This window comes from Ictidomys tridecemlineatus, chromosome 6, assembly GCF_052094955.1.
Source record: "Ictidomys tridecemlineatus isolate mIctTri1 chromosome 6, mIctTri1.hap1, whole genome shotgun sequence".
In the NCBI taxonomy this organism is placed as follows: Eukaryota; Metazoa; Chordata; class Mammalia; order Rodentia; family Sciuridae; genus Ictidomys; species Ictidomys tridecemlineatus.
Window position 1 is genome coordinate 51,636,878 of NC_135482.1, and position 13,607 is coordinate 51,650,484.

At 40.6% G+C, this 13,607-nt stretch overlaps 1 protein-coding gene across 1 annotated transcript in view; it reads left to right on the top strand.

Moving 5' to 3' along the window:
- Ppm1h (protein phosphatase, Mg2+/Mn2+ dependent 1H) overlaps positions 1 to 13,607 on the top strand; it is a 261,180-nt gene that overhangs the window by 232,907 nt on the left and 14,666 nt on the right. The window contains exon 9 of the mRNA XM_005328684.5: positions 4,945 to 5,096. Within this exon, the coding sequence (XP_005328741.1) occupies positions 4,945 to 5,096 (152 nt within the window). The remainder of the gene's footprint in view (positions 1 to 4,944; positions 5,097 to 13,607) is intronic.

A 13,607-nucleotide genomic window follows, 5' to 3' on the forward strand; every position in this document is an offset into this window, starting at 1 on the left:
TCAGGGAGGGACTGGATTAAAGAGTAGCTAGCTTGTCACCAGCTTCTGTTAAAATAGGAGCCAGTGATGACATGAGGACGTCTCTAAGTGCTGAGAAGCCGAGAGTCCAGTGAGAAAGCTACACTTGACTCATTCGGGGCACATTAGCCAAGGGCCTTTTGTGCCCCCAGACTCATTCCTGCTCATTGACCCTGACTTTTTTCCCCTTGTTTATTTGTTTGTTGGTAGCTTTACTGAGGAAAGGGCAGCAAAAGGAAAATGATACCCCTGTTACATGTCAGCACAGTCCTTTTGGATGACTCTTGAGGAGTAGAACTGTTGGGTCACCATGATTTTCTGAATGGATCTCATGGTTTAATTATTTTTTTTTTCTGCTCCTATTTATTCTTTGTCTCAGCAAGTATTTCCTGAAGTGCTATTGTGGCCAACACTATAAAAGATACTTCTAGGCCCACAGGAAAAAAAAAAATACCTAATGGAATCTCTGGTTTCTAGAAGCTGAATCTTGGGTGGAAGATAAGAGGACCACCTCCCTTGGTGTTCATTATTTACTAGACAAGGGTAAATGTCCTGCAAGGGAAATGCTTCTTTTGATTATTGAGTTGTTACCAAGCATTAGGCTCTGTTCTAGGCACAGAAACAAATAGGACAAGGCAGACCATGCCCTAGAGAAGTTAATTGCTTAATACGGTGATTTTCAACATGAGATACCCCCACCACTTTCATAGGTATTATTTGGGGTTCTTATTTACTTTGATACCTGGGCCCCAGCCCAGATCTAAATGATTAGAATTTATAAAGATGGAGCCCGTGGATTGGTTAAATAGCACTCAGTGTGATTCTTAAATACATGAAAATTTCAGAATAACTAATCTTGGAGAGGAGACAGACAGGTGAACCCAGATGTATACATATAGGTAAATACTGCATTAGGGGACTTGAAGTACTAAACTGTGCCTGCAAAGGATTAGGGGAGAGAACAATGGCTGTTCTTTGGTCTTCCCTAGGATTTCTGTCACAATAAAGGGTAGTATCCATTCCTTTCAGCCCCACTTGCTTACCAATAGTTTCACACTCTATCCACATACTCTTTAATCAAGAGGAGTAACAGGAACAGAAGATGCAGGAAGGGACCCATCAGAAATCACCTCACTTGTTCAAAATGGTAACATCGTTGAGAGGCCCCCTTGCATAACCACATCTTCTAAACTGACTCTGTTGTTCTCCTTACCTTGCCTTATTGCTTCAGAGCACCTGTCATTCTCTGCTATTGTGATTTGTGTCACCTTGTCTACTAAGATTAGAACTTGAGAAACTCTGTCACTTTTGTTCACTGTTTTTCCCAGTGCTTGGCACATAACAGATGCTCTCTAGGCAAATAATGAAGCTAGAGGGATCAAACAGACCTCATCTTAGTTGCTCAGATTACACATGGTCCTCATCTTACAATTTTTTCCATTTTATAAATCAAAAAAATGGTATAAAAGCAACACATTTTCAGTAGAAACCATATTTTGAATTTTGATCTTTTCCCAGGTTATCAATATGTAGTGTGATACTGCCCGGCAATGCTGGGTCGCAGCATCAAGCCACAGCGCACAGTCCTAAGGGGCATCTGCCAGTACTCTATACTATACTGTGTTCTGAGCTATAATGCTCGGTAATTTAGTTGTATTAGATGCAACTTACAATATTTTTAATTTAACAGTGGGTTTCTTAGGACATAACCCCGTCATAAGTCAAGGAATATCTTTATGTTGTTCTAAGAAGCCACAAGACCCAGGAAGTTCCATGGTCTTTGGCTCCCATCCAGATGGGAACCAGGGAAGGAACCATTGGAAGCACTGACCATGTTCTCCAGCCCCCTTCAGACAAAGGTAGTTCTGTAGGCACCTTCCTCCCTTGAGACTGCTGAGACTCTCTTCCAGATGTCTAAGACCCAGGGAGCCTCAGAGCCCATTAGTTTGACGTGAGGCTTCCAAGAACATTGAGAAGCTATTTCAGAAATTGAGCCGGGGAACTTTGGGGAGGTGAGTGTGGTTCAATTGAGGAAAGCCGACAATAGCTTCAGGGAGGGAAAGTCAGAGCTCCAGAGGCCTCTGGAATCCTTTGAAGCCCTCGATTCTGGGGAGGATGAGCATGCAGCGGGGTGACTTGCATGGCAATCCAATTTTTCTGAAAGCATTTTCACAAAATGTTCTGCATCATAGGTTAATGTATAAGACCCGAGTTGTAAGTGGAAAGTTGGCAAAGTCCTTTGGAAATTGGCTAAAGGGCAGGAAACAAAGGGTAGCAGTAAAAACCTAAAAGGATGTTAATTGAGGGGTGCCTAGGGGAATAGGGTTGCTACTAGCTTTTTATTATTGACATAAAAATTACGTGGAGAATGGTATTGAAAGGGACTTTCATGTTAGCTAATGAAACTGCATTAGTGAGCTGTGAGTGGAAATGTGAATAGAAGTAGGGAAGGATTCCATTTATTGATGGAATTGAAGAGTAGCATTTTCTAGCCTGTTTGTATGTATGAACTCACCCTGTTCTTTTGGCCAGATTTTCATGGGTGTGTTAGGCAGGACAACTTTAGCTTGAAAACTCAACCTGTCATAGTTCTTGAGTCAGCAGGAAGCATTTCAAAAAGGTTTTGGAACCCTCATCACTGGAAAGATTCTGAAATCCAGTGAATATCTTCAGATTTGGAAACATCTCTGTTAGAAGGAGCTGGACATTAATTAGAATCTTCTGTTTAACTGCGAGCAAAAGATTGGGCTGTCTGACATCCTCATTGGAGCTCAAATTATCACAGAAATTTGTTGTAGATATGAAGCTATAAAGCTAGCAGTGTCTAGTATGCAAAGTTATTGCATACTGGAAGGGACAACACAATGACATTTGCTGTCCTTTCTACTCTAGGGAACAGTGTGTGTGGTATTACAGAGCTTGCAGGGCCCTTGATTTCCTTGTTCACAAACCCAACCCAGAGGTCTTCTCTATGACCTTGTTCCTCACAGTGTGGTCCATGGACCTGACCTTTGGTATCACCTGGGAGAACAAGAGACTCTCAAGCCCCTGCCCAGACCTGAAGTAGAGTCTGCATGTTAACAAGATTCCCCCATCATTGCGGTGTGCAGTAACATTTGAGAAACACTGCTCTCACATACTGGGCAACCGCAGAGATAAAGCAAAAGGGGTGAAAATTAGAGGATAAAATTCTGGCATTTGGGGACTTTCCAGTCTGCTAGAAGCTTAAGTTTCTGTAACCTTGAAGGAGCATGCCTTTTGAGGAGATGATGTTAGAAGCCAGTGCAATATGCCCCTGAGTGCGCTTCCCCTGGGTGTGGTTGATATTCTGGGCTATTAGCTAATTGTTACCATCTAATATGCAGGCCACAGAGGCCTGGCACCTGGTAACTGCTTTTCATTTGAGCTCATTTACCAAGGTTCAGGGGTAGGCATTTTGTTGTTTTCTGCAGCTGGGGATAGAATGCTAACCCAAAGGACCAGCACCCCACTGGGTATCACTGGCCCAGGCAAACCTTACAAAAACATGGGAGGCTTGGCTGTCAAAGACTTGCATTCAAACAGCTGGTAAGCTTCTTAGAATTCTTTTGTCTCTAGATATGAGGTGACAAAATGCTGAATATGTGATGGACACATGGGAAGTTACGCAGGCTCCATCATCCTCTATTTTCTCCCTCATCCCCTGAACTATAGCTTTTATTCAGTCTCACTTTTAGAAAACATGACAGAGAAGTGAGGGGGTGAAGGAGATTGATTATATTGACCTGCTTTTTTTTTTTTTTTTTTTTTTGTACTGGGATTGAAGTCATGGGCATTTTCCCACTAAGCTGCATCCCCAACCCTTTTTACTTTTTTATTTTGAGACAGGGTCTCACTAAGTTGCTGAGACTGGCCTGGAACTTTGGATCCTCCTGCCTCAGCCTCCAGAGTTGCTGGGATTACAGGCATGCACCACGGCACCCAGCCTAAATTGACCATTTTAGTCGTCAGTTGATGAAGTGGTATAGGCAGGGGCTGATTCTACCAAATTAGGCAGGAATAGCAATAAAACCCCAAACTCCTCCCCACGCCTCCCTACACATCCCCAACCCTGCCCACAGAGGGTGAACATGGAGTTGTCACCTAACTCAAATAAGGCTTGATTTTTATTCTTTTTAGTTTTGCCAGGGCTATTCTATTTGTTTTAAAGAACTTAGGTAAATGTTGAAATATCCAAGTCATTCAAGGTGCTGGAGGTGAGGAAAGACTTAACGTTTGTCCAGACAAAGGCACACTTTGAAGATTTGGACTGAGCGGATTCCTTTGTCACTTAGCATAGATTGGAACTCATCAAATCTGAATGTAGTGTGAGCCCCATTCTTACATAGAGGAATCTGGTCCCTTGGACCTCAGAACAAGTAAGGCAAGGATTTTGCATGAATGCCTTAGATGAAGTATGTCCCTTTAGTCCTAAAGGAATAGTTTTTTGTTTTTGTTTTCCTGGGAATTGAACCCAGGGCCTTGTACATGTGAGGCAAGCACTCTACCAACTGAGCTATATCCCCAGCCCCAGGGTGGGCCCTTAATAAATGTTTGCTAAGTGAATATGCAAAGGAAGAGCAGGAAGCAAGGTCCTTATTGATCTTCTGGCTCACACCATGCCCACTTGGTCATCATTCTAACTCCACCTCAGGCATTACATTTTCATCTAATTATTCTAATCTAATTATTAAGCCCACCTCTTAGGCTCTTTCACAGTTGTGTATTGGGCCTATATGTTTGTATGGCAAATCTTCAAAGGAATATACCCTCGGCCACAAAGCTTGCTGTATACTCAAGTAATTTACGATGCATACCTGGAAACCACTAAGCTAGGTAGGAAAAGGGAAGAGGAATAAGAAGTCCGTTTGTTACAGACCATAAAAGGCATGTTCCTGTTCTTTTCAGGTAAGAGTCTACGATCTCTCTAAATATGAGCATGGAGCAGATGATGTGCTGATCTTGGCCACTGATGGACTGTGGGATGTTTTATCAAATGAAGAAGTGGCAGAAGCAATCACTCAGTTTCTTCCTAACTGTGATCCAGATGACCCTCACAGGTTTGTGCCTTTCTATGATCATGGGGTTGTTCCCTACACAGTCTTGCATGACATGACTGAAACAAACAGCAATGTGCAGTTTCATCATGCATGATTTATAATAGAGGCTGACATGGATGATTCAGAACTGAACACACCAGAACTGACTTTCACTTTCTTGGCCAGGTGAAAGTCCTCCTTAAGTTGACCCAAGATACAAGTGGCAAAGAATTTAATTTGTTGAGAAATTTTAACAGCATATCTTTTTCACATTCTTACTTTATATCTTCCAGTATTAGATCCTGCTGATGTAGGTGGTGACAGATCTTTTCCAGTATGGATTTTCATCCACTGGATAATTGTTTGGTTTCTGTTGTTGTTGTTGTTTGCTTGTTTGTATTGTTTTTGAGAAACATTGAGAAGGGAGAAAAAGATTGAAGTATAGTGACAATGTTAATACCTAAACCCTAGAAGGCTCTCACAAATAAATAGAACTCACCCCTGGAGAAAGGCAGCTTTAACTGGAACACAAAGAAACAAGTCAACATGATTAAAAGCCAACAATAATAACAGAAACAGTAGAATTAGACCTGTAAATATTTCCTTACTGGATTTATCAAAAATATAAATTTTTTAACATGACTCAGAAATCTTTTAAAAGGCATAAAAAATGTGAATAAGAATAAGAGATTACAAAACAACAAAGCACATTTTTTAAATAAGGAAATTAAACTTCTAGAGATGAAAGTATAAAAATAGGAATCAATAATTCAGTGAATTAAACAGATTAGAGATTAGAGACAGTTAAAGAGAATGTTGGTGAACTAGAAAATGCTTCTGAATAATAACCCAAAATATGGCTCAGTGGGACAAAGAGAAGAGAAAATGCGAAATGAGACTAAGAGACTAGGAGGATGATGTAAGATGCTCTAAATAAATTTCCAAATGGAAATATTATAGAAAGTCTGAAGGAAAAGTTCCCAGTGCTAACCCTAAGATTCAAAAATACCAATAAATCTCAGCCAGAAGGAAAAAAAAGAAGAAAATTGTAAATAGATACTTCTTAGTGAAACTAAAAAACTTGACTTCACCTAAGATATTCGAAGCAGCTGGAAAGACAAACATATACACAGAGCTGTCATTTAGACTGATGGACAACTTTTCAAAAGCAACAATAGGAGCTAAAAGACAATAGAATTGTATCTTCAATTGGCTTAAAGAAAAAAAAACTGTCATCCTGAAAGCTTTTCATATGTAATAAAACTATCAATAAAGAGGATGAAGTAAGAAAATTTTCAGGTCACACAAAAACTGAGAAATTTTACTGCCAACCAGTCTCCTCTGAAGAAAATTCTAAAGGACATACTCACATGACAAAAGGAAATCATCCAAGGTGGAAGACCTGAGAAGAGAGATTATTAAGCTAAAAAATTAGTAAATGTACAGATGTATTTAAATATATATTTACTGTATAAAATAATAAGAATGTCTGATGTGTGGAGTTAAAAAACAGACACTAAATTACTGAACAAAATAGCAAATAAATTAGTAAAGAGGAATAGTAATCAACTTTGGGATGCTATGGTTCTTCTATTTGTGAAGAGGTGAAAGATACTTAACTTTACACTTTGAGAAAACAAGTTTAAATAGCTAAGGAAACAACTAAAATACTAGAACTCCTAAACTAGTAGAAGAAGAGAAACCCACATGGAATAAAAGCCAAGCTTCTGAACAACTGATTAACCAAGAGAGGAGGAAGTCATACTGCAAATTAGAAATTACTTGCACCTGAATAATAATACTACATAGCAACAATTTAAAGATTGAATTTTGAGCCTTCTTTTTTTCTAATTTAATGAGCTAAGCACAGATGAAGACTACTCACGGCTGACCTGCCTTTAAGTGACTCCCTTCTTTCCACATCCTGAGGGAACTTTATCCAAGCTCCCCTGGTGTCATGGGGTCCCTGACCACAGGAAGAAGCCCTTAATCACAGAGAAAGTTGTTTCTTGGAGTAAGACTTTGAGGGCTGACTTATGTTATTTGGTGAGTTCTGCCTATATTTTCCACATAAACATGTACAAAGGAATTCTTATAACTTCTGTGGACAGATCCAAAGGATGGAGCCGTCTACCTGCAGACTGTGTGTACTTTTCCTTTGTGCGGGCCATGAGTCAAAATCTGTGTTAATTTAAAATGTTAAGTCTGTGGTCCTTAATTCAATAACAGCACCTAATGTAAGAAGTATAAATATCAGGAAAATAATGGAAGGAAAAAAACTAAGACCAGTGAGAGAATAAATGTAGAATAAAAATAAATTAGAAAACCAAAATTTCATCTTTTGAAACAACATATTAGGCGAATACAAGTCAAAACCACAGTGAGATGCCACTTCACACTCACATAAGTGAAGTAAGGTGATCACAAAAGGACCAGTATTGTATGATTCCACTTACATGAATTTGACCTACAGTAATCAACTCTGTAGGGATGGAAAATAGAGATGATGCTTTGCCGCAGTCTGGCTGGGCACAATTCAGGAGCCACCTGTCAAAAGAAACTAACTTTATTTTTAGAACTACAAACGCCAAACAAAACAGCTCCTCAGGGTAAAAACCCTCAGAGCCCAACTGCCACCACTGGCTTCCACAAGCCTCTCACCCTCACACCAGCCTCTCAACCTCCCACAATCCTCCTGCTCTTGAGGCCGATTGGCTGGGTTGCGTGGGCAGAGCCAAAGAAGTCCCCCAATGAGCAGCTCCGTGGAGGAGCCAATCAGCTAGATGTTGCTGGGGCCGCTGTGAGCCAATCATCAGCTGGCAGTCTGAAGGGCAGGGAAACAGCCCAATGAACATCACCACAGAGGAGCCAATCAGCTAGATGTTGCTGGGGCCACTGTGACCCAATCATCAGCTGGCAGTCTGAAGGGCAGGGAAACAGCCCAATGAACATCACCGCAGAGGAGCCAATCAGCTAGATGTTGCTGGGGCCGCTGTGAGCCAATCATCAGCCGGCAGCTGGATCATCAGCCGGCAACTGGAAGTTGGCTGGCAGCTGGAAGTTTGCTGGGGCCCCTTTAGCTGTGGCTCTCAACAATGCTTGCCAGTGGTTGTAGAGAGGGAAGAATGGGGAGTTGGAGCCTGATGGGTAATGGGTTTCAGCTAGGAAAGATGAAAAAACACTTGGAGACAGAGGGTGGTAATGGTTACACAATGATGAGTGTAGTTAATGCCACCGAAATGTGCGCTTTAAATATGAACTTTAAAATGGTCAATATGCTAAATTTTATTTTATGTATGTTTTATCACAATGCCAAGAAAGCAATTAAAAAGCAATAAAAATTAATAAAGTAGATAAATTTTCTGAAAGATTAATCAAAAAGGGGGGGACGAATAAACAGTATTAGGAATACAAAAGAGTAATAACTCAGATGCAGCAGCAATTAAAATAGAAGATGTAATTATGAACATATACATATTCTTTAATAAGAACATTATAAAGATAACTTTATTCTAAATTAAACTATAGAATCAGTGCAATTATAACCAAAATATCCATGGAGTTATTTTTTTGTTTTTTGTTTTTGTGGTGCTGGAGATTGAACCCAGGGCCTTGTGCATGCAAGGCAAGCACTCTACCAACTGACCTATATCCCCAGCCCTCTAAGGTGTTTTCGTGGAAATTAACAAGCTGATTCTAAGTACTGTGTTGAAGGACAGGATGCCAAGAATGTTTGTAACATTTCTTCGGGTTATATATGTTTTTTGTTTGGTTTTTTTTTTTTTTTTGTATCTTTCCCTACTAGATGCTAAGATAAAGCCAGTGGAAATAATAAAAATTGGTTCTTATCTCACAAAATAAACAAAAATCAAATCCAGATAAAGTAAGACTTGAATGTGAAAGGCCAAAATAAATACAATTTTTAGAAAACAGCATAGGAGATAATCTTAGGTCCTTGGAATAGGGAAGGGTTTCTTAAACAAAATGTAGAAAGCACAGTTGTTTTAAGAAGACTGATAAATTTGTGTCAAAATTACAAACTTTAGTTCTTCAAAAGATAGAGTAAAATGACAATTCATGAACTGGGAGAAGGTATTTGAAACTTGTATAGCTAACTGAAGAGGGACTGTTATCCATTCTATAAAAAGGACTCTCATCGAGCAATAAAGAGAACACACACACAAAAAAAAAATCAGAAAAATGAGCAGGAACCAGCCAGACATTGCACAGAAGAGGAGCAGTGACCAATGAATATATGGCAAAATACTCGACCTTAATAATCAGAGAAGTATAAAAACACACATTGAGATGTGTTTTCTCACCAGATTGACAACACTTTGAACGTCTGATTGATCATCTGATTGTAAGAGTTAGCAAGGAGGTGGAACAACTGTCAATGGGAGTTCCAAGGACACAGCACGTTCTATTTTTAGAAATAGCTCTAAAGAAGTCATTGACCTTGGCATACCTGGTAAAGTGGAGCGTGCACCCCTGGGTCTGTCTTTGCATCGGTGGTTCTGAAGGTAGAGTTCTCGGGCCACACAGCGTGAGCCACACCTGAGAACTAATTAGAAAGGCAAACATTCAAACCCTGCTCCACAACAACCAAATCAAAATTCCACTGATAGGACAAACAATTTTTGTGTTAGCCAACCATCCAGGTGAACCTGATGCTGCTAAAATTTGAGAGCCCACTTCCCTGGAGCAACTGTGACAGCATCAGTCAGGCAAAAAGATGCCCAGAGAATCATTTTTAGTTACAAAAACCAGGAGTAATTTGCATGTCCAGTCATAGGGTATATAAAATAAAAACAGAATACTGTACATCCCCAAATAGGAATAAACCAAAGCTCTGTACTCCTTAACTAGGAAGAATCTCAAACATGTGATGTTGAGAAAATAAAACATAGATGATGGGAATATAATTCCATTTACATGAAGCAAAGACTACTGACATATCATTTAGGGATACAGATATTAAAACTATAACAAAAAATAAATAAACAAGAGAATTAACCCAAATTGTAGCCATACCATCCTGAGTGCACACATTTTCATCCAGTCTCAGAAACTGAGCAAGGTCAGACATGCTTAGTACTTGGATGGGGGAATTAACCCAGAACTTAGGATACTGATTAACTTGGGAAGAAAGGTAAGGACTTAGGGGATATGTGCTTGAATAGGGGCCACTGGACCACCAAGATATTTGCCGGCAACCTTTTGTTCCTTTAGACTAGATAGCAAGTACATAATTCCTGTTACTTTTCAACTGCAAATGTTGTATCATAAAATATGAAAGGCAGTGTAGTCTAATGGTTAGGAGCATGGAATCTGCCATTGGACTTCTCAAGTTCAGGTTTTAGCTCTTTCTTCTAGACTTGATGACCTTGAGAAAATTTTTTAACTCCTCTGGGCCTCTGGTTCCTCTAGTGTGAAATGGGGCTCCAACTGTGCCAGCCTCGTAGATAGACATAAAAGCAAAGTGCCCGATCGACAGTAGCACTAATAGAAGTGGTTTTTTTGTTTGTTTGTTGTTTTTGGTTTTGTTTTGGGGAGCAGGGATTGAACCCAGGGGCACTGAGCCACATCCCCAACTCTATTTTGTATTTTATTTAGAGACAAGGTCTCACTGAGTTGCTTAGTGTCTTGCTTTTGCTGAGGCTTTGAACTCTCGATCCTCCTGCCTCAGCCTCCCGAGCCACTGGGATTATAGACAAGTGCCACCATGCCCACATAGAAGTGTTTTTTTTTTTTTATCATATGTTTTATGTTTCACACACAAAAAAAAATTTTCAGGAAAAATATGAAACTAAACCATCTGTCTCCTCCCAGAATTATTTGGTATAATTTTGCTCAGGTGCAGAGGAATTACTGTTACTTTTAATTAAAGATTCTTTTGTTTGAATTTGAATGTATTTTTCTCCCTCCAACTTTTTATTCTGTGTTATGTGTCCTACTTGCTAGCAACATTCTCATGTCGATTTTCTCTACTATGATTATTTTTATAAAGCTTTGCAAGGCCAGCTGCCGGTTATGAGTTAAAAGATGCTTGACACTTTTTAAAATTTCTCTAAGCTGGCCTGGTCTTGCCTGCCAGCCCGTCTCTCTCCATGGCAACGAATCTGCCTGCCAAGGAATGGTTACCTATGGGCAGCGTGCGTGCCAGGTCAGAGCAGGCTCCTGGGGTCAGAGAGAACTGCTGCCTACAGACGCAGAGTTTGCTGGTCTTTTCTCTGAACAAACAGGACAGAAATAAAAAATATTCTTCAGTTTGCCTTTCAGGAAAGACAGCAAACCCTAACCTAACAAAGAAGCCTCTATCAATAAGATGAATGAGTGAAAGGAAAAGTTGAAAGCCAGTTCATTGGTAAGGGAGAGACCCTTAGGCTAAAGATCATGGAAAGTATGGATAATTTTTGAGCTCTTGAGACAGAACATAGGGGTTGAGGTTTTCTTCTTTGTCAAATAACTCCCATTTGGATTCATTCATTTGGGAAATAATGCTAAGGACCTGTTCAATGAGCCAAGGCCTGCTAGACACTGGGAAAGAATCTGAAATAAATAGACCTCATCTCTGCCCTCTTGGAGTTTGAAGAGGTGGTTACAGAAGCTCAGAAAGTCACCTTATGATGATTCAAGAGAGGAGCTTATTATAGCACGAGGGATGTCTAAACTTAAACCTGAAGAATTAAAGAAGCATGACTATGTAATGTTTTGAACAACTAATAAAAGAAACGAAAAGAAAAGAAAAGAATTAAAGAAGCATGAACAGGCAACGTAGGGGTTGGGTGGAGTTGGGGAGGGCAAGCCTGGCACATTCAAGGAAGCCAGCGGTCATTGTGGCTCACTGGGCTGACATGAGGTGGAGTGTCAGCAGACAGGCTGTGGGGTCAGTCCCAGCCATATCATGCCAAGCTTTATGCATTCACAAGATTAATGAATGAAAATTCTTTGTAAGAAAGAAAGTCTGTGGAAACGATATGAAATTTGTATCCTTTGTTCATTATGGCCCATAATCAGGAAACGTTCTGTACAATCTGATGGTGAAAATCAGCATGAGGACCGTCCCCCACCCCCGTGTGCTCCTTAGTAACTTGAGACGTATTGGGACATCAAAGCAACTTAATTTGTTTCAAACTCAGGAATCGTGTCAAATGGTGTTCTCTTTCATGCGTGTGGCATCTTTGCACATGTCTGAGTGTAATTTGGCAGGAGGACATCACACTCATGCCCCAGGCTGAGCATGTCTCCTTGAGAGTTCCAAGGACACAGCACTCAATCCCAAAAGCTGGGTGCCCTCCCAGCTGGGAGCTGTTCTAATCTTGTCTCACAAGATGGAAATATGAATGGAATTCACCCTAATGGGTTTTAGCCCAAGTCAGTTTCTGAGATGAGAAAAGGTCAACTGTAATTGCAAAGCCTCTACCAGCCTTTCCTTGACTGGGAGTTCATTTTTGCTGTAAATATAGCCCAGGACCTCAGGTTTGCCCTTGGAATCATGGGGCAGTGGAGTGGCTAGGTCCAAGCCTGGGGGGCTGACCAAAGGATGCCAGCCTATTGTTTGATACAAGATGAGAAGGGAAAGATACAGTCCCCAGGGCTGGAGGGAAGGGAACAAAGCAAGGAAGAACAACAAAATGTTTCTGCATTTGAGGTTTTGAACAAAATGTTTTTGCATTTGAGGTTTTTGCGTGGGCCTGTTGTACTTTGAGTTTTACCAGGTTTTCCCAGTTTTGTCTAGAAAGGAAACAGAAAGAGGCAAGGCACGTGTCTACCGCTGACAGACAGGAGTTTGGAGTTGCTTGATTGTTGGGCATTTGCTTATATTGTGTGTGTAGGGTTTTTCTTTTTGTATTTCCCTAATAACACCCTTCCCAATAAGGTATTTAAAATAACACCACCACCACCCTCACCCGAATGCTTGTGAGAGAAAAGACGGATGGCATAAAGAGGTGTTTGCCCAGCTCTCGTCTCACACCTTCCTCTCAGGCAGGGATGGGGATAAATGGCTCTGTGATCCTCTTGACCCTAGTGCATCTTGTTAAGCCCTTTTGCTCCTTTTGAACTCTCTTGACAAAGAAACTAAAAAATTTAAAGGCAGCTTTGTAGACGAGCCAGAATGTGAGTGCAGTGGGTTTTTGTCTTTCTTTTCTTTTTATTGGAGTTTGCCCTGAAGTGTAACAGAGCTGGCAGCTCTTTTGACTCTTCTGTGGGGTCATGAAATAAACCATTCACAGGAAACACATCACAGTGCGTTCGAGAGGAGGGTTGTTGGAGGTCATGGGGGTTGGCTATGCAGGACTCTAGTTTCCCATAATTCCAGTAAGATTCTCTTTTGAGACCTAAAGATTCTACAAGATTTGGAGAAGGTACTCAGAGAAAGACCTGGAAGGGGTTTTCTAAGGCAAAACAGTCTGCAATTGACTATCCCCTCTGTCGGGACTAAACAGAAGTTTAGTCCCAGAGATTTAGTGGTGGGGTCTCCTGGGGAAAATTGTCAGAATGGAGGCAAGTATGTAAACGCTCAAAAAA